At 45.6% G+C, this 23502-nt stretch overlaps 2 protein-coding genes across 4 annotated transcripts in view; one reads left to right on the plus strand and one right to left on the minus strand.

Moving 5' to 3' along the window:
• Positions 1-12575: 12575 nt before the first annotated feature.
• Positions 12576-17153, minus strand: LOC6541913 (sodium-dependent nutrient amino acid transporter 1). Of its 3 annotated transcripts, none has more exons than XM_001969119.3 (6): positions 16911-17153; positions 14680-15146; positions 14068-14299; positions 13633-14007; positions 12926-13569; positions 12576-12863 (listed from the first exon to the last, which is right to left on the minus strand). In XM_001969119.3, the coding sequence occupies exons 2-6, from the start codon at positions 15137-15139 to the stop codon at positions 12610-12612; spliced, it is 1965 nt and encodes a 654-aa protein (XP_001969155.1). In that variant the 5' UTR covers positions 15140-15146; positions 16911-17153; the 3' UTR covers positions 12576-12609. The 3 variants fall into 3 exon arrangements, with proteins under 3 accessions (XP_001969155.1, XP_026834960.1, XP_026834959.1); XM_026979159.1 differs by having other exon boundaries at positions 16899-17085; XM_026979158.1 differs by lacking the exon at positions 16911-17153 and adding an exon at positions 16699-16900.
• LOC6543158 (AF4/FMR2 family member 4) overlaps positions 17075-23502 on the plus strand; it is a 28122-nt gene continuing 21694 nt past the window's right edge. The window contains exon 1 of the mRNA XM_026979157.1: positions 17075-17309. The gene's annotated coding sequence lies outside the window, so the exon portion shown is untranslated. The remainder of the gene's footprint in view (positions 17310-23502) is intronic.

The raw sequence follows: 23502 nt of genomic DNA on the forward strand, positions 1-23502 counted from the left end.
GAATATAATACAGTCAAATACAATTTGTTCAATGAAACCTATAATTCGGCTATTTAAAATCTTACACTTAATATACACCCAATAATGGCAACATTTGTTTTGGTTCTACGACAAAGAGGCTGTTTTTCGACCCTAATTTCGCCCTTCCTCCAGGCCTTCCATACTTTGTCTCAATGCAGAACCCTTTCACGGATCCAAAGTGGGAGAGCGAAACTTTGGCAGAACTGTGGACTGGACGGATCTTTACAAATAGAGCGAAACATGCTGGAATCTGCTAATAGAAGAGCTTGCATTGTGTACTCCGATATGTCGGGGAACTTTTCGTCGAACAGAAGCCGAAAGTTGTTAGCTTTTAATTATGGGAAAAGTTTGTTGTGGCTAACAACTGACCCCGGTGCATTGCAACGTCAATTGGACGCACAACTTCAAAGGACCGAGGACCAAGGACGAAAGGACGAAAGGAATGTGTGCAAAGTATTGGCAGCAAAGTGCTGACATAAATTCAGGTAAGAGCGATTTTTAATTTCAGATAAGTGCGCCTGCTGACTGGAATGGCGAATGATAAATGCATTTCCATTTTCGCTCCAAGTGCGAGTGGGTGCGAGGCGCCAAATTCAAATTTATGCCGGCCACGGAAAAGTGGCGCCAAGCGAGTTGATTTAAAGTTAAGCGATACGAGCGGCGCGATTAATTGCAATAACTGTTTATCAACACGTATTAATCATGGCTTAACATGCTCCCAACTCGTGTTGACCCAAGCAAAGTGGCGTGCAGCGGAGTTCCGGTCATGTTGGCTGGCCAAAAGGAGGCTGCTTACCCCTTGGCAAGTTTACATTTAGTGGGCGGCATAAAAAGAAAAGATATTTGGCGAGCGTAACTTCGTTTTTAATTTATTATGACCTTATTTTTAGGTATGCTATGCGTTCTTGCAACACTCACGTTTCGCCCAGCAGCTTGATACCTTTTTGATTGACCCTTTGGTAATTCATGACTACTTAAGCCGATGCTTATCCGCTTTTTAAGTCCGTGACCAATTCCACTTATGAGCATATTTTACACGCAGCCACCACACCACCATCCAAAACGCTGGCCTACGGCGCTAATTTTATCTGAAAAGTTTAATGTGCGCGTGTGTGGGCAATTAGGCGCGGAGTATTATCGGCGGTGCAACTAAAACTGCGCGAGAGGAGGTTTCAGGCGACGGCCACTGATTGTTGCTGCCGGGGAAGTCCTTTTTCCTTCCACTCGCGTACTCACACTCACGCAGTCACACGCACACGCACCCACACTCACACTCCGACACATACACTCTCGCATTTATCGCTGTGGAGCCATTAGATCCACAGGGAACTCAATGGACGTTGACGGCCGTCTTGCCAGCTGCATGCTAAATAAACCTTCTCGAACAACAGCGAAGTTGCCTCAAGAGCCTTCTTCAGATGACTCGACTACAGGATACCCAGTCTCAATATCCGTTCCTAAGCAAACTTTCAGCTCTAGAGGACTCGTACCCTTCTTTACAACTTCTTATTTACCATTTCTTAAGCCTGACAAACTTAAGCCTATCTCTTCCTAAGCAAAACACATATCGTATACCTTACATTATTATATTTAATTGATAAATGGAGTGTTAACACTTGGCTTGAATTGTAGCAGCCGCAAGTGTTTGGGAACTCTTATTAATATTGGTTTAAACCCAGTACTGAAAACCCCTTTAATGCATTTTCCTCGTATTTCCCAGAATGCGGAGCATGCCCAAATGACGGGCTAAAAAAGCGCATCAACGGCGAGCGACAGTTACAGGCCGAGTGCGTTGTAATTGTCAGCTGAAAGGACATGCGAGGATGTGCGAGGGGACTTGGAACAATCCTGGCCGGAACAATTGGCTGGGAGCTCGATTTGAGCCAGTGGCGCGTGTCGCAGAAGACGCCAATAAAGCGTACGTCAGTCCGAGTGAGGGTGTCCGGAAAAAAGGAAAATGTAGCAAGTTGCAACAGACGTGCCATGAAATCCAAGGTGCAACGTCGAGGGAAACTGCGAGTCGATTGGCCTATGGAATCGAAGGCACAGCAAATTCGGGCATTTGATTTGCTTAAGCCGATTATTAATTACAGACCAGAATCAGGCAGGACGAAGGCCACAAATCTGTTCGATTGTAAAGACAAGTCCGGCTGCTGCATGAGGTGATATACTCCTGCCAAAGGCCTGATGTACGGCCATTGAGACAACTTTGATGGCCTGCCGGTGATTTATGCCGGAGCTCATTAATTATGCCTGCTAGCCCGATGTTGATTTAGTCACCTGGCCATTGGGCTTACACGTGTATGTAGCCAAAAATCAAAGAGATACCAGCAGGGTCACCTGTGCGCCTAACGAGGTTCATAATTAGCAGCCGTGAAGTGCGATTTGCCCATCGGTGCCCAGTTAGCCGGCTAACCTTCGGAGCGTGACACTCGACTGGCCGGGGATTTATGGTGGAAAATAATGGCCAAGAAGTACCCGCCGCCAGGTAAATTCCCCATCAGGTGGGCGAACTCGCAAAGTTACAAACCAAATCGAGCGTTGCAATTGCTGGCAATCGCCTCTTAACTCGTCTCAGCCAAATTCAATTATTTCCGTCGCCCACTTCCCCCGGCACTAGTAATGATATACATATAAACTGCTCCGGGAGTGGATCCACCATCAAAGGACCCAGCTGAAATTGCATTTAGGCAACCAGTGCCGCCAACTGTGCACGCATTTTATGCATTTTATTGAACCAAAGGGAAACACGAAGGTAGAGGTGAATGCTTGCAGCTCCGACAGCCAAGGTGTTCAGTGCTTTGCATCCGCAAATATAGGTATTAGATTAATGTTAGAGCTGCGCCAGAGATTTCCAGCGAAATGAAATGGAATAATTGAGAGGTTGGACTGCGGTTCGCAGCTCTATCGGCAGTTTGAAGCGTTTTTCTATTGCAAGTAATTGGAAAAGCAACCTCGCTGGCAGAGATGAAAATGTCCATCATTGACAATATATTTGTAGGAAAATGTCTTCCATTTTTGATCAGCATAAACCCCATGTTCTAAGTGTACTTGTAAAATAAAGAACCTCTGGCTGCAAACACATTGTGGGAATCATGAATTAAAAGTCTGCATTCTGGGGCTTTTGAAGTTTGTAAGCACACGTGCCGCCTGACAATCCCAATCCGTACTTCTGCTAGCCGTCCTTTGTCAACGACGTGTTTAGTTTTTTGTGCCCGGTTGCCATGATAGCCATGGACACCTTTTGCCAGACGAGAATGTACGGCGTGCAGCGGCTTAAGATGCCTGCGATTTGCCGGGGATAACAGAGCAGTTGCAAGGACTCGACCCGACCGACCACCCACCTGGATCACTTGAAAGGGACGTAATGCATAATTGAAATCTCCGATTGCAACGGCAGTTCCACCACGCAAAGCTGCCTGCTTTTCGGGGCCATTGAAAAACGGCCACAATGTTTTCCAAACGACATCCACTGGAGGGCAGGCCGCATGCGCCGATTCGAGTGGAACCCAAGTGGCGACCACTGTGTTCCTTCAAAAGCGAGGTGCTGGCCCAAGTGAAGCCTCAGTGCTACGTCGGCTGGCCAACCAGACGCTGGGCTCCCAAATTGGAAAGGGGCAGGAGTGAATAGCGATACATTCGATACGGATTCTGAACTGGCGTAACGGTCTTTTGAATAATTGAAGCAGTGCGTGCCAAACTCGATACAAATTGATTGCTCATACGCCGCGTGGCCCGGCACAAAGGAAAGCAAAATAGAAATTGTTGCATGCTCCCGGGCGCAATTGTTGATTGATATTTGTTGGTGCAGTGAGTGGGTGTGTGTGTGTGCGATTTGTGTGCGATTCAAATTCAAATGCTTTTTGATTAAAGCTCGCGCGTGAATAGTTTTCCATGCAATCGGAAAAATCTCTTGTGCCGCCCAAGTTCGCTAATTGCTCAATGGCGTTAGCATTGTTCTGGCTCTTCGATTTGCAGGGTAAGTTGTGGGCATACAGATTCTCCATGTTTATGGTGTTAACAACTAGGCGTTGAGTCCCAAAAGGCAGCAAAAATAACAGAGGGTCACGGACGACTGCGAACCATTTTCACACGGCCTAATGCTCCTAGCAGCTGACTTTTTAGGGACCATCTTTATTGCCAGGCAACTGGCAGGCTGCTTTCTCGTGCCTTTCTGCGAAATCACTTAGCAATTTGTGGCCCCATTCGAGAATCCTTTTCAGCGACGCATTCCTTTCTGCGGCTGTCATTGTGCAGTCTGTTTAATTTCACAATTCATTTCATGTCAATCGAATTGTCTACGGATGTCGGCCACATTCCCATCCCTCCTGCGAAGAGGACTCCTTCGACAAGTGTCGCCATCTCGGAACCGCAAAAAGGAGATAAGAAGGCGGCAAGTTGGCTGTCACGATGCTTGAGTTTGATGTATTAACGGATCCGGACTTCAGGCTTGGCTTGCTCGGCTTGCAGCTGGAAATGGACCATAAAATGCGAACGGCTCGCATTAAATTCGCCCGTTCTGCGTCTGGTTTAGCTGGCGATAAACCTAATAGTAAACATTCCCCTTTGTTGACTCTATCTATTGGATTATGTTGTCTCCGGCACAAAGCATAGGAGCCTGGGGTTGGGCCACGACATAGTTAAAGCTCTGTTATCCAGCCGGAGGACCTGCACCTCTGTCGGTAGTTTGCTTTCACCAAGGCCGTCAAGTCCTGAAGTACGCTTTTAAATCACTCGTCTTATTATTCGTCTTAAAAGTATTTAGTATGCCACGCAAAAACTAAGTTCAATCAATTTACTCTCTGCGATTTAGGTATAATCACTTTAGTGATAAATGCTAGGCATTGACTTAAGTTGGAGATTTCCTGCTAAGTCTAAGATACAATTAAAGATAAGATAAGATAAGATAAGATAAATTAAATTAAAAAATACTTCTTATGCCTGATCATTATAGGCTCAGTTCTATGCTGAAAATGGTAATAATAAATTCCATAGTTATGAACATCGAAATATTTAACTTAATATTGGATTTATCTTCTTAAATGTTAGAGGCAAAGATTTTTCCCTTTTAAGCAAAGTATGTGCGTTAAGGACTTAAAGTCATAGCCGAAACACAAGTATGTATATGCCTAAAATTTGGCGAAAAATAGATTATAAATAAATATGTCCTTTTATTATGAAAAGCACTCTCGCAGTGCCATTTACGTGGCCGAAACAATTTGGTTGACAGAGCTGACAGGCAAACAGGCAAACAGGCGAGTTGCGGCAAATCGTGGCAAATGGAGCGGACACCATGGCGTATGCTTAATCGTTTTTCACACGGCCCAAACGACGGCAGCTGCAGCTGCCTGATGGCCCGGACAAATGGAATATTCATATCTTGTGATAAACATACATCTAAACATAATCCATTGTGAAGTACTGGGAGTGCTTCAAACAAGTTGCTTACCTAACAAAAAGCGCCAAGGATGGCGGATAACCACTCGCGTCCTGATTTTTGCCTTGGGAAGTTCGCGGCGCAACGCCTACATTTTTTGTGGCGGCTTTCGGCCGGCTTTACTTTTGCTGACTGCTATTTTATGGTGGCCATTAAAGGAAATTGAATATAATTTTGTTTGCTAAGCTCTTCCATAAACTCCCAAAGGCCAAGTGGCTTGAGCTCTGGGTGTTGCCGTGTGATTCCCACCCCGCACCATCAGCCACCATCAGCCACCATCAGCCACCCTAGTTTTTCATATTTTATCGGGTTCAGGGGGCAGAAAAGGTCGCTGGTTCGCGTGCAGCTCATATTCTGGCCACTGACCAGTGCTTGAATGTGATTGGGAAATTGCACAAGAAGTGGCAGATCTCGCAGCTTAAACTCAAGCCTACCCTTTGACCTCTGTGATGACGAATGAAGCACCCATTTGCTGTTCAAATATCTTGGCATCCTGACAGCCAGTCTATTGAGATTTGTTTGTTGGCCCGGATCCAGTCAATACTGTGGTCATTTGGACAGACTGAGCCGGAGCCACAGCTCTTAACTTTTGGCATCTTGGACCGCCTGCTTACCGGTTTCATTATTTATTCAAGTTCGTAAAGCAAAACCTGCATATTGGCACTCTGCTCCGCTTTTCGGTAGTGGGAATTCGCAAATAATAAATTGTTTCTGCGGTTGCTCCGCCCACTTTCACCCATTTCGCCCATTTCACCCATTTCCCCCCTTGTTTGGCCTTCACTTTGCCTGTTTGCTTTGGCTTAGTCCTCAGCTTGCTGTTTGTTCTTGCTGTTTGGTTATCTTTGGGCTTTCCCATGGATTTGCAATCGGACGGAAAACATTGTTTTCATTTAATTTAAATGTTTTGGTATCATTGCCGCGAAACCCTTCGAAAATCATTTGTAACGTTATTTTGTCGGCCATTTTCTTCCGACTATTTTCTGTATAAATGGATTTAAATGATGAATGGTAATGCAAAAAGGCCCTTAACCAGAACCAACTGTGTTTAGCCTTAGAAAGAACTACAAATACTTGCACATTTTTGTTTTGATTGATCTGTTTGCTTTCCAATTTCAAGTCAATGGAAATGTTAGTTCTTCAAGTTTTTAGCTCAGTAATTAAGCATATTTAGGAAATCGATTCCGTTTTAAGCTCAATAAGAAACCACCGAAGTGCTTATCGCTCACTTTTCGGCTAAGTCTTTTGTGGCTTGTGTTAAGTAAATGTTTTGCCTGATTGACCAGGTGACAGCCTAAAAATGTAAGGAGTCTGTGTTCATCTGGCTGTGACAGCACCATCATCAATCAATTTCGCAGATAATTCACCAAAACATCATTGTAACTCGATGCAAAAAGCCATCTCCACTGCTTAAATAAATAAATTCCTGGACGAGATCTCACATAATTAAGAGAAGCCCCGGCTTAAATTGACATTTCCCCGAGAGCAAGCCAAAAAAGGCAAAAAAGCCGAAAAATAAAATGCGAAAACATTTCATTTCAGTCCTTCCACGCCGGATGATAAATTGAGTGATGACGCAAAAAGTGCTCCTGCTGAAAGCGAGGGACTCGCACCTGAACCCGATTGTCGACCAGCTCCCCCAAAGCGGATCCATTGTAATTTTGATGGGAGCATAAACCACGCAAGGTCAGCAGGACATTGCGCATACGACGTGGTGAGCGGCTGCGGCTAAATCTAATAAACATTTCCGGCCCTCTGCACGCATGAATGTTAATGTGGATGAGTGTATGGATGCTCCCCAACTTTTCGACTCGAGACGGCAGTTTTCAGCCAGGGTTTAATGTACTAGAAATGATGGCCCAGCACTCGGGAGGCGCTTAAAACCAAGACATAGTTACGGGTAACTGACAGGCAGCCAACCGCTTCACGGAATCATCGTCCTCGGGCAGTGGCAGGATTCGCTGGCAACTTTATTTGCCGAGAGATAAATCCACTTGACTGCGAAGTTGGCCCATTTAGATGGAAAGATTTGATGCACGCGTCAAAGTTTTAATAGTGGAGCATTTGAAAGGGTTTGCTCAAGTGCCGGCGGTCATTTTTCGAATTTCGCAGCGATTAAATTAGCCCAAGTAGTGAAATCTCGAGCAGTAATTTGATTTCCGACTCCTAATTAACGGCACAGCTTAAAGTTCCCACTCTGGAATCTGCCTGACTGCTGTGCCAACTACACGTGTTTAACAAGTCCATGAAGTTCGTCACAAAGTTTGGTGCCTTTTCCCTTTTCCCTTTTTTCCTGCCAGCTGCCAGCTGCCAACTGTGGCTTTCCCATTTTCCTGCGGACCAGCCGCTGACGTTGTCGTTGCGATGACGACATCCGGCGACATTTCTTTTCACTGCTCCAGACCGCTCTTCAGTCCACCATTCCGGGCCCTTCATCCTTCGTCCTTGCCAGTCGCATCTGATTCCTGAATGTGGGCACTGTGGGCGCAGGGTCATTAAAAGCAAATACGTCCTGCGAAAACACGCTGTTCGCCTTAAAGCGGCTTGCACGATGGCAGAGGAAATCGGATTTAATCAAAGGGGTTGGGGATCTGTTTTATAATCGGGTAAAACGATGATAATGAAATATTTAACCAATTAAATGATAAAACCCTTATTGCTCTACTATATTTAATCTTTCGATTGTGTTTACGCAGAGAATGCGTCTTATGCGAACGAGATTGCTGCACTTAATTTATTATATCTGCTTCCTTGGGGATAAAGAAATTCGTCTGAGCAAAGGTTTTCCTTCTTAATTGCGCCAAAGGTGGTTAAGGTGGTTGCCATGGCCACGGAGCACTCCCAGTGCCGAAACTCCGTAAATGAGTTGGCAATTTAATGGGCTGTCCATGTAACTTGAACCGGGATGCCCGAGCAGCCATAGTTTGTGTCCCGTGGCGTGCCAGTTGGTGGTACATTTTGACCCATGGTGCAGGCCGGGATGACAGTCAGCCATTGTGATGTTGGTTTTTGCACTGGCAGGACTCTTCTTTCCATACCCATACCCATTCCCGTACCCGTTCCCGTTCCGGTTCCCGACTGGTGGCCTAATGTCTGTTTGGTTTCTCGGCACGACATGCCTGGCGTCTTGTGATGAAAAACTTATCATAAAACTTTGGCAAAACTGCAAAGTTGTCAAGGTTTTTGTCATTCGCCTGTCTCTCTATTCACTGCGCTGTTTTTGAGCTTGTGGCTGGCTGAAATAATTATAAATAACTTAAGAGCAGCAAAGCGGCAACGGGCGGCAAAAACCGTCAGCCCATAAACAAATCCCATCCAGAGAGTGGTTGTGCCCCACAATGTATGCTACGTTCTAGCACGCGATATCTTGGATGCTCGTATTTAATTCTTGCGCTTTAATTGGCACTATAAACAGCTAATAAAATCGAAGCCACTCCTTGTGAAATGGCCAATCGATGGCTCAGGAGCGGCCACTTCAGGCGAACAATAAAAATGCTCGAGCCAGGACATGAAGGTATCCGTGCACAGACATATGTACATATACACGAGTACATTGTCTGCCCAAATGATTTGTTTGCCTTCGCCGGGCTTCGACTCCTGCTCCTGCTGCTCCTGCCATTGACAGACTGTCATAAATATGATACACACAATATGGCAAGCCAAAAACTACAGATTCGAATACATACAGAGGCACTGGAGTGTGCAGTGGTGGTTGTAGCTGACATCCCGACTTCGAATCGTCGACCATCGACATAACAAACCGTTCAGGTGCACGAGTCCTGCCGCCGTGTCCTTCGCCTAGGCAACGTTTGATGGAATGCCTGTATACGGACTGCTTTTTGGTATCCGCCCGTAACTTGCCGCTCCGCTCGAGCGCAAAAAGTGGCTGCAAGTTGTCGCCAAAAACTTAATTAATTAGATTTGATTGAGTACAGAGCGTCTGCTGCTCAGCGATTTTTAATTGACTGCAGCTCATTTTCGCGGCCATTTCATAATTGATTAAAAACTGATTGGAATTGATTGGTATTGAAGCCAAAGCGCAAAGACATCCATTTAATGCCATTTTTGGCCATTTTCGTCGGTCTTATTAATATATTTATACCCCTTACTGTTACGGTGAAGGGCATACTAGTTATTCGTAAATTTGCTGCTGCTCAAACTTTAGACTAACACCATTTCAAAAGCCTAATTATTTTTGGCCAATTGAATATAGAGAGTGTAGTTAACGACGATTTTACATTTGCAGCAGTTTCATTTTCATTTTCGCACTTTTAATGCGTTTTAATTGATGGAACAAAAACTACATAATCAATTTAATTGAGCGGCAATTACTCTGTTGTGCAACAATTTTCAGAGAGACATAAGTTAAATTTTTTAGGAAATTGGATTTTTATCCACTTTGTTTTTATGTAATATTCCACAACAAAGCTAGCTTTCAAGTGCTTGGTACAATAAAAAGTGTTTGACCAATTTAAATGGAAATTTGCAGCAATTGCTTAGCGATTAGGGCCAGCCGAAACTCTCTAGACGAACCATTTGGACCAGCATTTTTATGTTGAGCACAATTTCAAGACGTTTGTGGCTTATAAAGCGTGGCTGTAAATTTTTACAACATTGAGACAAGAATGCACCCCGTGGCGACCACCCAAAGGTGCAAAACAAATCCAGCTAAATGGCACTCAGGCCAAATCACTGGCAATCTGTTTGGGCTGCCAAAGAATGTAGTCTAATTTATTTAAATAATTTACAATTTGGGCACGCCAAAATAAACAAAGGGAAATAATAGCAGCTGTGTCTAGTCAAGTCATTGCCTCAAGATAAAAGAGGGTCGCGGGCTCGGCAGACAAAGCGTTCCTGGCCAACAAAAGGCCAAAAGTTAATGTGCGCCTAAGTAGCAGTCTCCCCGCTGTTGGCCCATTAAATCGCAGCCATTCCTGGAAGCGCTCCGCATCCGACCAGTGGCAACTGGCGTCCCACGCCGCGGTGGAACCTATCGGTGGCCAAACGGGCCAGGAGGCCGGGAGTCCGGGAATCGGGGAATCGGGGAATCAGGGAATCCGAGCCTTTGTCTGCGGCCAGTGCGTTGATTACTTTGGGGAAATGTGCGTGAAAGGTAAACGCCGTGTACCTGGGCTGTCATTTTCTGTTTGCCGTCTGCCGCTCAACTTCAGCTGGCTGATTTATATTTTGGCCACCTTTTGGGCTTCCGCCTTGTTCCGCATTGTTGTGATTTCGCCCATATTCGTGCAATGAACCGCTTGGCTATGATTTTGCGTTGCCATTATGGCATTATGTGGCCATAAATCATCGCATCCCTGCAATAACAAACGTAAATTATAATAAAGCCAAATATTTGCTTTCAATCCGGCTTTGGCAGGGGTTCTAGCTTAGCCGTAAATGCTCAGCTTTACTAAGCTTTAAACTTTTACTAGCTCATTTATAATTTATCCTCCTTAAAACAAAATTTGCAGCGAACCAGGAGAAATCTCAGACTTGAGTTCCTTTCATATGCAACGAAAACCAAGTGACTGCGTTTGCGAAATCCCACAGTGGATTGTAAAATGATTTTAAATTCATTTCAATGTAGTTTTCATTAGGATGTCTTCTTTGGAACGTGAGGAATTTTATTTGTGTATATTTTATTTATATGTTCGTCCCCATAAATCAACGCTTTTATTGGTTGCTGTCTCAACAGCAATATTTTAAAAAGCAATTCACAGTGCTTTTTGTGCAAAATCAGTGGCTCGTTTATACACAAATTAATTCCGCTTACACTCAATAATGGTTGCTGTGGCATTCGAACGATGGAACTGCGCACTCCGCACTCCGCCATTCTGTTATATAAATTTCCATTACGCATACGAACCGTTGACGCGGCCATAATGTCTCTTTATGTTTGACTTGTCCTGGAAAACAATGAAATTAAGTTGGATGGTGGATGGTGGATGGACAGACCCTCTTGGCCAACCACTTGAGCGAAAAGCACAAAGCCGTGTGCCAGTGAGCCAGTGTGCCAGTGTGCCAGTTTGGCCATTAAAAACGCATTAACATGACACAATGGCTTGACAAATAACTCGAAATGCATTGGCTTTCCGCTCGGGCGTTGCGCATACGCCGTGTGTTCATGACAGCGTAAGTGAGAGGCTCTTTATGCCGCTTAAATGCGTTTTATCAGTGCAATTACGCACACCCAGCTGCCAACAGGACAAAGCGCCCAATGTCCTGGCCACCAGACTTCTTCATCTTCATCAAGGTGGCAGCCGTAGGTGTTCCGGATATACTCGTGTATCTGTATATATTACGATCCACTGCTTAATTTATTGTTTCTACGATTATAGGTACGGCCTTCAAATACTTGTCATTTGGCAACATTCTGCTCATCCGCACAGCAGGCAGCCAGTGAATCCCCTTGTTTGCCTCTACAAATTACTTTAATACTTTGCGCTCCATGCCACGCGAAGTGCCTCCCAGCACACACATTTCGAGGAACTTTTCTTTCAATCATAAAATCAGAACTTTCCACCCTTTATGGCATAATCAGTGCGAGTATGCCACACGCACACGAGGGTTGCGACGGGGGGCTGAAATGGGTGGAGCCAGTGCCTCCGGCTGCAATTGTCTTGTCTTTTATAGTTCCGCCAGTTGCCAGCACTCACCAGAGATGCCAGGATGACACAAAAAAGTACTCTTGAGATACAGGAAGCTCGGTGGAAAGTTTACAATTTGGCATAAAATCGATAGTGGGAAAAAATGCGCTTTTCTCTACATAATTCGAATGGGTTTTGTGCGGTGGAAGCTTTTACGGAATTAACTTCTAAAACCATAAATTTGTTTCTAAGCTCACAAGTCACAATCAAATATTTGGAGAAATTACACACTTGTAATAAGTTTTGGGCTAATAAGTTTTTGTCCACTCCACTCTCTTTAGGGCCCCTCACTTACGAGCCATGTCATATCTGAGTATATTTCGCATGTAGGTCTTATGATCGCCCCAGGGCGACTCCAACTGCCATTTAATTTGGCACTTAAGCCCGGGGCAGGGACTGATTTTTATTATAAAAGGGTTGTGCTGTAGTCGCAGCAGAGCCCGTGACCTCGTAAAGCGACGGAGTCGGCGGCATTAAATGGTATATAGTTTTATTGCTAATTCAATGCTAACCGAAGATATTGTCATAGATTTTGTGCCAGATACTGCTGCGCCGGAAGAGGGCATTGGCGTTGCCCTCCTGGACGAACAGTTGGTACCGCTTGAGGGTCTGCGGGTCGGTGGGTCCCCAGTCGGGCAGTGGCTCAAAGGCCTTGCGGATGCGGGCCCAGAGACCCAAGTGCGCCGGCTGCTTCCGCACGGCGGGAATGGCCCAGAAGAGCACCTGACCCACGCCGAAGGCACTGAGGCACCAACCGAAAACTGAAAGATTAACGATTTTATTAGCCAGGATATCCGAGGGCGGGGTCAATGCCCCTGCTTACCGTAAACACCCGCTTGGTAGGTGTAATCCTTGTACTTGAGGGGCTCGTAGAGAACCAAGGTGTAGATGAGAATGGTGAGCATTAGCAGCGGAGTGACGACCGCCCAGCAGATGCGGTAGTAGAGTGAGGTCTTGATGCCAATCATGAACTCCACGTCCCGGCAGAGTCGCTTCACCCCGTAGATCCAGGCAATGGCCACCAGCTCGAAGATGGCCAGCACCAGGGCCACAAAAGTGACTCCAAAGTAGTCGACCAGGTTGAGCAGGAACTGGCCGCCCGGTGTGATGTACATGAGGCCCAGAAAGTACCCTACGATGGCTATGCCAACCACCACAGTCCAGTTCTTCAGGTGCCCGAACTGATCCTTGATCACGGTGGACAGGCAGGAGGCCATGCCCACATTGCTGCCGATGCCCAGGACGAAGAGCATGAGGAAGAACAGCACGGAGAACAGCTGCGGCAGCCACTTAAACTTGGCAATGGCGTCCGGGTAGGATATGAAAGCCAGGCCCGGACCACCATTGACCACACTGGCGATGTCGCTGGTGTTGTTCTCGTACGCCAGGTTGCCCAGAATGCCAAAGATAATCACACCGGACAGGAGGGAGGTGAAGGTATCCAGCGTGGTCACAATATTGGCATCCCTGAGTAGCAGGAACTCTTGCATAGTAAAAAAAAATAGCTCCGGACCGGACATCTCCACTCACCTGTAAATGTTGTGGCCGAAGCGGTTGTACGAGGCGTACATGATGATGTTCCCGAAGCAGATGGCCAGTGAGAAGAACACCTGGGTGACGGCGGCGTACCAGACCTGCGGTTCCAGCAGCTTGTGCCACTGGGGACGCAGGAAGTACAGGACGCCGTCGAAGGCGCCCGGCAAGGAGAGCGCCCTCACCAGGAGCACCAGCATCACCACGTAGGGAAAGAGGGCCAGGAAGTAGGAGGCCTTGCCCGAGCTCTTCACGCCCTTGAACGTAATCCCTGCGATGATGATCCAGGCCGCTGCCAGTGCCAGCGCCAGACTCCAGCTGGGATATCCGATGCCATCATCGATGCTCGCCTTCTCGCGCAGAATGATGTTCCTGCGGGAGAATGAATGAGTCACGCATCCTGCCCACCTGCTGGCATCCTGCTCCACTCACGTGAAATAGAACTCCGCCGAGGTGGTTCGCACTCCGGACCCCGCCAAGCTGCTGGTTCTGCTGGCCTCCTGCGGTCCCGAGTCCAGGCACTCGGTGCCCCACTCCTCGCGGCAGTGGCTCCACGGCAAGGTCGGGTAGAAGGAGTCCACGAAGTAGCGCAGGGTGAGCGCCATTAATGTGGCGTAGTAGGTGGTAACGATGCCCGTGGCCAGGACCTGTCCATATCCGATGCCTGGATTGGGAGATATTGAGATATTGATTTCGGATTCGTAAATGGATGTAAATTAAGCTGGAGCAGTGACTCTAGCCTCTCAGCTCAAAGTTACTCTTCAACATAAAATCCTAATAGTATTACCATGTATGTGATTATAACTATCTTATTTGAATGTTACGTAAGCAGTGCAATACTATAAGCTAGCAATGATTACAGCATCTTTACCATACTGTGGTTACTTTAAAGAAAATAACTAGTTTGAAAACCAACAAGTTAACCCGCACAACGGCATCATTTTAATTAGGCGCAAACTTGTTTTTGATGTCAGTTATGTGTCATTAGTATCAGATTGAAGAGTGATTTAGTTAGTTTAGCTTAGTGCGAACTAGTCCACGCACCTCTCATGATGGGCGAAAAGTCGTAGACTTTTACACTGCCGCGGCTCGAGAACTGGCCGAGCAGCATTTCCAAGTAGTACACGGGTTTCCCCACCAGAATCAGGACGATCAGGTAGGGTATCACGAAGGCTCCACCGCCGTTTTCCAGAGCGGTGAAGGGGAACCTCCACACATTGCCCAGGCCCACGCTGAGTGCGATGCAGGACATGAGGAACTCGATGTCGTTGTTCCAGCTCTCGCGCTGCTTGTCCGGCTGGCCAGCTTCCACTCCAGGCTGGTTGTCGCCAGGTCCTGGCGGCGGAGCTGAGCCCGATCCTTCGGAGGGCGGCTTCTTGCCGTTGGAGGACTCATTCGGCTTGTATGCGCCTGGTATGGAGATGTTTGAGGCATCCAGTGAACCCACATACGCCTGGTTCAGGTACCCGTTCGCATTGTTATTGTTATTGATTGTGGTTTCCATGTTGCAGCTGCAAATCAATCAGAAATGTGGTTACACTAACCTTCAACTTAAACTGCCCCCACTTAAGGTTACCATTTACGGCCATTGGCGGACACCAATCACGATCGCTTACCGGCCCAGTGGGACAAAGACAGCGATAACCACATCGGGAAAGACAAAGACTGAGACAAGCTAACAAAAGCTGGCAAAAGCTGGCAAGTCACTGACCCACTGACTTAGACGACTTCGCATTACATAACACATAACAATGGAGAGGCGGCGCTGCAGTCGCCGCCTTGCTGCAGCCAAATCTGCATCGAACTGGTAACTGCAGCGGGCCAAAACGCTGGCAATTTGGCTGGCAAGCCTCAGGGCGAAACCAGTTTCCAGTTTCAGGGAAAGGTCTCCAAGCGTTTGGCTCTTTGCCATTTGGGTCCCATTCATAACACCACCGCTGTGCTTCTCGCTTGCTCATTTGTCTCCGATGCGGGACGGCCACTTTCCCGACATATCGGATCTCAGATTGATTTATTGCCGCTTATGGAGGCATTTCTCAGGCTGAGTTTGTCTTAAGTTTTGCCAAACTTTCCTTCAAAGAAAGCTTGCTGAAGTCAGAACTGCGCCATAAGGCTTTTAGCCCAGTCAGTCACTGATTTCGATAGTGCAACACAATTAAGGCACTTGGGCTATCCTCTTCCTGATTAAAAACCAGCTGACGTTGGCCTTGTTGTCGCAGAAACCAGTTAACAAGCATTTACAGTTTTTATGTGCTATTGATTGGATACTCTATGACTCACAGGAAAACCTAATTTAGAAGCCAAATGCTTTTGGAGAGACTGCTGAGTCAGATAAGATATCGGGAATTCCAGGCAGTCCGAATTGTAATTACAATCCGACTTCAGTCTTTTCAGTTGAGTCCCCGACTTGTTTACCCTTTGGATGACTCTAGATTGTGCCTCGTTTTAGGTGTTGCGCATGCGCAGCTGCGTCGCCGATTGTTCTCGTTGCAACAATGGAAAGTAAGCCTGCAACATGGCATTCCAAAAAGTCAATAGTGACGAGTAGGCTGCAATTACCCGCTAACTTGGCCCAAATAAACGAAGCAAAACAAAGCGCGAAAACTCGATAGCACGTTACCCCGTTTTTTTGTTATTTTTTGTGGGAGTTCTTTGTTGCTTTGCTGGCTTGGTGGTGCGATATGGCCCAATAGCGCCACACGTTCTAAATGGGTTTTTATTATTTTATATTGGCAAGAGCCAATTATTTAATTGCACCCGAGGCGCTTTTGTGGCGCTGACAGCTCTTTCTCTAAACACTTTGACTTCTGCCATCGGACTTTAATTAAATGCATAAAAAAGTGTGACTTGGTGATACGAATTCCAAATTTAATGTAGTTATGCCGCGCGGTGCTCTCTGGCAAAAGTATCTTTTTCCCTCACAACCCCACTTATCTGCCAAACGCGAATCGTATAGTTTGCAGACATGCAATTAGAATCTTTAGGGTGTCCATAAAGATACAGCGCATTTAGGGGTCTCGCGACGAAGCGAAAAGCACGGGGAATGCAGAAACCTTCACCTACACATCACTTTTTAGCCATTGTAAATATTTCGGGTAAGTTTCGCATAGGCGTACGTCACCAGATTTATGGATACTTCTTATTTCGCTAGATCATATTATGTTGTTTGTACTGCAAGCACGCGACTTTTACGATACACTCATTTCGGGTATTTATCTTTGGGATTCCTTGAGTCAACACAGAAAAAAGTAGGCTTTGCAAACCTATTTTATTACTTTTGCTCCACTTTCTGCCGGTTTTATCTCGTGTTCAGAATTGAGTTCTCAGGTGGCCTAGAAACTGTAGCATTTTCGGCTCAATTTTCCCCTTCAAAAATCACTGTCGCGCGTAAAAACGTAATTTTGTTTTATTCAAACTTGATTTTCCATCTATTTTGCAGTCACTCTGCCTGCTGATTATCTGAGATCCGCTTAAGTATCCAAGCGAACCGCTCACCGCGAACGTCAAAACCTCACTGAGCAACTCTTTTCGCCCAGCGGCGCTTCTGGCGTTCGTATTTGGAATAAAAAACAAACAAAGAAACAACTCGAAAACGCCGAGAAAATACAAAAAAAACCAAAACAAGTTAGGAGGTGTTTTTGGGGAGCTGTCCATGATACTTGACATATGCTAAGGTAAGTGAAATTATGAAAATTAAGCTATTATGGGTCCGTATGCGCGTAGCACTTTTGTTCGAAGTATTTTTCTGTGCAAACGTGCTTTGCAGTGTTTTTTTTGAAGAGTCAGTGACATAATCCATGTTTTAGTTATATTGTAAATATTTAGTTACCAAAAGTAACTGTTGTAGCATGTTTAATACTTGTGTTTTTGCTGTTTTATTATCGCTTATTACATGTCTACCAATAGTTAGCTAAGAATTTGCGCACATCGTTTTTATACCCGTAACGCTTACGGCCGTCCAAAACTGTCACGCCCACATTTTAATTTTTTTAATTTCACTATTTTTTTGGGTAATGGGTATCTGATAGTCGGCGAACTCGACTTCAGCATTCTATCTAGTTATGCGAAAATTCAGTTAATTAAAATTGTTGTCTATAAACTGTCTCCTTAAATTGTCTAAAAAGTTATTATTTTGCGATGCATTTTCACCGAATTTGTAGATTAAGTTTTCTGAATGAAAAGTGGAAGTAGTGTGTGTTATCAGTGATTACAAGACCCAAACGGATAACAGATATTTATTGGACTGCTAGGCAATTTGAAGGTTTATACTCGTATATGTACATATTGGTTGTCCCTTTGGTTACCTCCAGCAAGAAATTAGTTTCTCGATAAGATCCAATTTGATGGTTGGATTTGGAATGTTCTTGGCCCATAGTACCCATATAGGTATCGGTATCATAACTATAACTATTCTTATCATGACCACATTTGGCTGTGTATATTTGACCGTTTCTACTGATTAAGATGCAATCACTGTGTGGAAGGACCGAGATCTATGTTAAGCTCCAAGTCAACAGTACAATAGATAGATAGATTTTTAGATAGATTTACCGAAAAATATAACTTTTTTTCTGAGAATTGATATTCCCTAAAGAAGTGGTCAATATTTCCGAGAAATGTTCGCCAAATGTGGACCTGGCTTTGATAAGAAAGCAGAATTATTATGCTCACACAGAGTTACAACCTAATTGAAGTTTTTGGTCGGCGGCATAGAAACGAACGCCCCACTGCATTTTGGCCATGAAAGTAAAAGCTCATGTGTTAGAGCAAACATTTTAATTGGATGCAAATTTTCGACACTTGGTTGCTGCGGTTCGTTTACCAACTGCGGCTTGAATTTAGAAAGAGAGGGGGCGAGCACCACCGAAAGAGACGGGAAGATGGCAGTGGCGAGCAATTTTCGGTTTTTACTGGCATTAACACGCAAAATTGACCGCAACAAATTTACACAATTTCCATGCGAGCAACTTTGGTGCGTGGGCGTATTGATCCCAACAATTCAATTAAAATCTCAACGATGCTGGCCAAGTGCTGGGAAATTGGCAATAGTGGCCCTAAATCGCATTCCATCCCAAATGAATTACAGCAATGACATCTATTTTATTTTTCAATTAAGAGCGATGGTATAGCGATGGTATAGGCGGGCAGTCCCACGGCGAAAATTAAATCTTTTTGCCATTTAAAATGTAATTAATTTTTAATGCACGCACGTTGACGGCTTACTGTGTATGTTTATGGATGAATTTCGATGCGATTATCCGTTTTGCATGTGTCCTTGTGGCTTTTTAATTGGTCCGTCGGTAATTGCTTGGATAAGGGACTTAGCATCAATGTTCGGAATGCTGGATATGCAGTTGATTCGATTAATAAAAGCTAATGAGTTCTGTAAGTTGCGTTTGTCTGCGCCTGATTGCCACTTTAATTGTTGCTCTCTTTGTGATTTATTTGTGTTTTTTTGTGTTCATGAAACACACTGGCTGGAATTTAATTCTGTCTCCGCGCTTCGGGTTTCTTAGCCTGTCCAGTTGGCCACTACATTTAATTTGGTCTGTTTGGCCGGACTGAATTCACGACAATTACAATTACAGGAATTGTGTAGAATTTCGCTAATTTGCTGGGCTAATTTGGCATTTTAATGAGCCACAGAGCCAGAGAGCCACAGAGCAGCAGGGAAAATGACACAGCACCAGCGAACTGTGAATTTATGGCCAACGAGCATTTCGAGTATTTTCAGCATTTCTAGCGTTCGAGTTGAGTTACAAATTTTCCCAGTCATTTATCAAGCGCTCGCAGGGCATAAATCTCGTCCAAGCAAATAGCCAAGTAGCTGTGACATCCCAAACAACGTTCTCCTGGCCAAAAGTCAAATCCAAGCCGTGGCCATAATGCCCAACGTCACGCAATTGTCTTTGGTAGTGGAAGTGCAGGAGTCGCGACGAGTTGGCAGTATATTTTACTGCCTTCGACTGTAGGACATTAAAAACAAAGGACAGCAAATGTCGCGGAGACAATGAGCCAGGTTAACGTGGCTGCCACAATGGCAGTTGTTTTGGCGGCATATGCCATGCGGCACGTGGCAGGCTGGCACGTTGATTTATGCAGTCGGGAGAGATGAAAAATTGATGTCGCCTGCAGGTGTGATTCGGGCCCAACTCGATTTGATCCTTATGCCGTGTTTACTTAATTAAAACTACAGTAGACCGAACTACTGGACCGAACTGGCATTCTAATTGAATCTAAGCTGCAAGTTTTGCATCGAGTTTGCATCGGGCTGGCAATTAGCCGGATTACCTGGCCCAGCAAAGTAATTGGAACGCAATGCAATTTAGTTGCTATCTGGTGATCGGGAAATGCCGCAATTTGTTGGCAGGACCACAGTCGAGAATCGGTTGCATAAAGGGTTTAGCAGGTTGGCAGCATTCCAGCAGCCGAGCACGAAAATTGCTTGTAATCTTGATGTTGCCACATGAAATGCCACAAGTGTCCGGCACTCCGTTGTAGCATACTTTCGGGCGCAGCCATTTGAATAGAAACCACATTAATCATACGTCCTGTGTGCCGGCCCCTTGCCAAAAAGGAAAAACTAATTGAGCTGTGGTCGCTGCATTTCTCCATTTCTCCATTGCTGCAGTGCTGCATTCCTGCGTTTCTGCATTCCCGCACTTTCTTCCTCACACTCTTGGGCTGCATATCACGCATACGCCACATTGTCCACATATCAGCGTTGCAGCATATTAAGTCATTTCTGCTCGCTGGCGTTTGACAGCCAGTGCATATGCGAGTTTATGTATTTACATGTCTAAGAGCTTGTTAAAGTCACGTTTCTGGCAAATTCTATTATATTGTAAAGCATTTTCCCTATTTTGCGGCAAGTGCCAAGCGGCAGCTGCCATCTGGCAGTTCGCTGCATGCCATAAAAATGTCTACGGCACACGCAACTTGACTCCGGGTAAATGTCGGTTGAAAGTCCCAGTACCAGACCCAGTCCAAGTCCCAGTTTCCACCCGGAGCGCATTTCGTGCGTATGGAAAAAGGACGGGGCAACAAAAATCTGCAATTCATGCAATTTTCATGGAAAATTTGCCACGCCAACAGAACAGGGAACGTACATTCGACCAAGGACACAACAAGTCTGTGTACATATTCATGTGTGTATTAGGATCTGTGCTTTGAATGTCAAAATATTTTTGTGTTTGGCATTTCAAGCGTTAAATTTCTTCTGTCAACGCTCGTCCCTAGAAAAACTCACCATCTCATTGTATTGTCTGAGTAGCAGAGATATTTTTGAGGTTTCCCCCACTCACTGCTCTTCCGTTTGGGCCAAATTCACCGACGGAATCCAAATTAATTTGCCTAGCACGTGGGCCCCAGTGATTATGTCTAGCTGGCTTTGTGTATGCGTGTGTTTTTGTTTGAATTTGTCTTAAGTGCTAAAGTCCTTGGCTTGATGCTTGCGAGATTACGGCTTACGTGAGACATCGCCCCGATCGGGAGTTCTATATGACATCCCCAACCCATTGGGACGCTTGATGTGACATTAAAGAGATTCTACTAATAAATTGCCGCAATTATTCTTCGGCTGCTCGGGGAGTTGCGTCGGCGCTTCATAAATGTCCAGAATTAGGTAGTAGACGAATTCAATTTTTCAACGTGTCATTCAAGTTCAGCCGAAATTTAAACAATTACATTGCATCGCGGCAAATAGTGTGTATATAAAATACACGTACAACGTAAATTAATTTGGCTGAAACATACGCTTTTAACTAATTAAGCGAAAAGCTTGAATGACGGGTAATTCGATGCCATATAAGTGCCTGAGAGTATGCATTGAACAAAATACGTTTTCTTAATTTTCATATTATATTGTTGCATACTTTTATGCTTCCTTGTAGATGATTCTGCGGCCGATTCCACGGTCCTTCCATCATCCTTCGTTGTGCCTAGGATTTTCATGGTTAATTTGTAGAATGTTAATGGAGTTTTTGAATACTTGCAAGTATTTGGAACATATTCCTCCAGCAAGAGGCCTGCTCAGATGAAGGAGTTCTTGTGCGTGAAATCCGCCAGACTTCCGTTCATCTCAATGCTTAAGGCTGCTCCACCAACTGGCTTCGAGTTTCGCCCGAAAGTAGGCAATGAAAACAGAGAAGATAAATGAGGAACAGGCAGCCGGCAAACAAGCCGCCCCGCCCACTCTCGCCCACATCCTTCCGCTTCTGCGGCAGATTTGCGGCCGGAGTTGAGTCTAAAAATATGCCGAGACCCACCGACAGCCACGCCCAGTAACACCACCCACCCAACGCCCAACGCCCACCACCCACCACCCACACGTGATGTTTGCGGGAGGCGTTGTCGGCATGTTTGCTATGGCTGCATGTGGAAAGTGGCACATAATTAATTCAAATTAATTACGAATTGTGTGGAATTAGTGCTTTTGGCAAGTCCTGAAATGAACCCCAGTGCCCGGGATCCCGGGATCCCAGATGCTTTTCCTTGCCGAGGAAAACGAGAGGAGCGGTCTGGGTCGATGCTCGGCCTACATTTTCCCACATATTTTTCCGTTCGTCCCCTTCAATTTCCGAGTGTATGCCACTAAAATGCTAATTCTTCGTTAGCCAAAAGTCAAGCCCTCCATTGTGTGTTTGTCTGGCCCAATTAGCGCAAATTTGCAACAATCTCATAAACTGGGGCGTCCCCAGTTGCAACTGCAGCCAACGGGGGCGTGGCTGATGGCCTGGCATTTATAAATCAATTATGCAGCGATTGCACGCTCATTAGTGTCAAACTCAATTAACGCTTTGACAGTTTGGCAGCGTTCAAGCCGCACGGACAGCAGTACAAGCTGCATTGGCGACTCGCCGACTTGCAGGAGACAGCAACACGGATTGGGGTCAGCTCCGCTGTCCGGCGGGCGACCCAAGTTCAAGCCCCAATTGGCTGGGCCGATCCGATTTCCGGCATGCGGAGCCTCTTCTATTCCCCTGAAACTGACAGCGAGGATAATGAGCTGAAGGCCTCTAATCGATTGTTGGCCAACGGAAGTGAGTTTGCTCCTGCCTTTGGTGGCTCATTACACGGCACAGTGCGAATGCGAAATTATTTTTTCCGAAATATTCAATTAATTGCAGGGGGTATTGCTTACAGAATGATTTTAATCCAAGGCTTACAGCTTGTCCTCTTTTGCTTAAACTAAGATTATCAAACTTATTAGTTGGGCAGTTACATAGTTCCTTTAAATACTTATCGTATGGGTAGTTTGATGAAAGTGTACTTTTGGTTTCTAATGTTTTTTCAATGTCCAGTTGACCTTCCAGTGCTGTAGATAATCTTTTAGGTCTCCAGTGCCTTGCACATTTTATGAAATGCCAATCCTGAGCGACCTTCGGCAGATCATCAGCTATGCTCTTGGCTTTCCAGCCGGACTTGGAGGCTCTGGGCCATTGGGTGGCATTCATGGCGGAGCGCGGACAATGCCGTGCAGCTCCATTCAGCAATCTGGGCCCATTTCCAGCTGTGACCGGTGTGTTATATCATAATTGCCATCTTGCATAAGTGCGTGCGCCCGAGTTTTTGAAGCACGCCAAATGCGAGTGTGGTCCTGTGGTTGGGCATTTGGGCTTATGGTTGTGTGTGCTGGTATCGGCATGCCATGTTTGTTTGTCCTTCGGATCGCCATTTTAGTGTGCGTCTTTTTTACAGCTTCGACGGTGAAAGCAATCCCAGTCAGCCATCTATGGCATCCCTGCCATCATTATTATCGTCATCGTCGTCGGAACACGTGTTGTCTTCTCATCCAAAGCAAATCTGCGCCCCTTTCGGCCCGCAAACAAGCCATCCAACCATCCAACCTCGCCATGTCCATGACAC

Source organism: Drosophila erecta, unplaced genomic scaffold (genome assembly GCF_003286155.1).
Source record: "Drosophila erecta strain 14021-0224.00,06,07 unplaced genomic scaffold, DereRS2 tig00000055-arrow-pilon, whole genome shotgun sequence".
NCBI lineage: Eukaryota > Metazoa > Arthropoda > Insecta > Diptera > Drosophilidae > Drosophila > Drosophila erecta.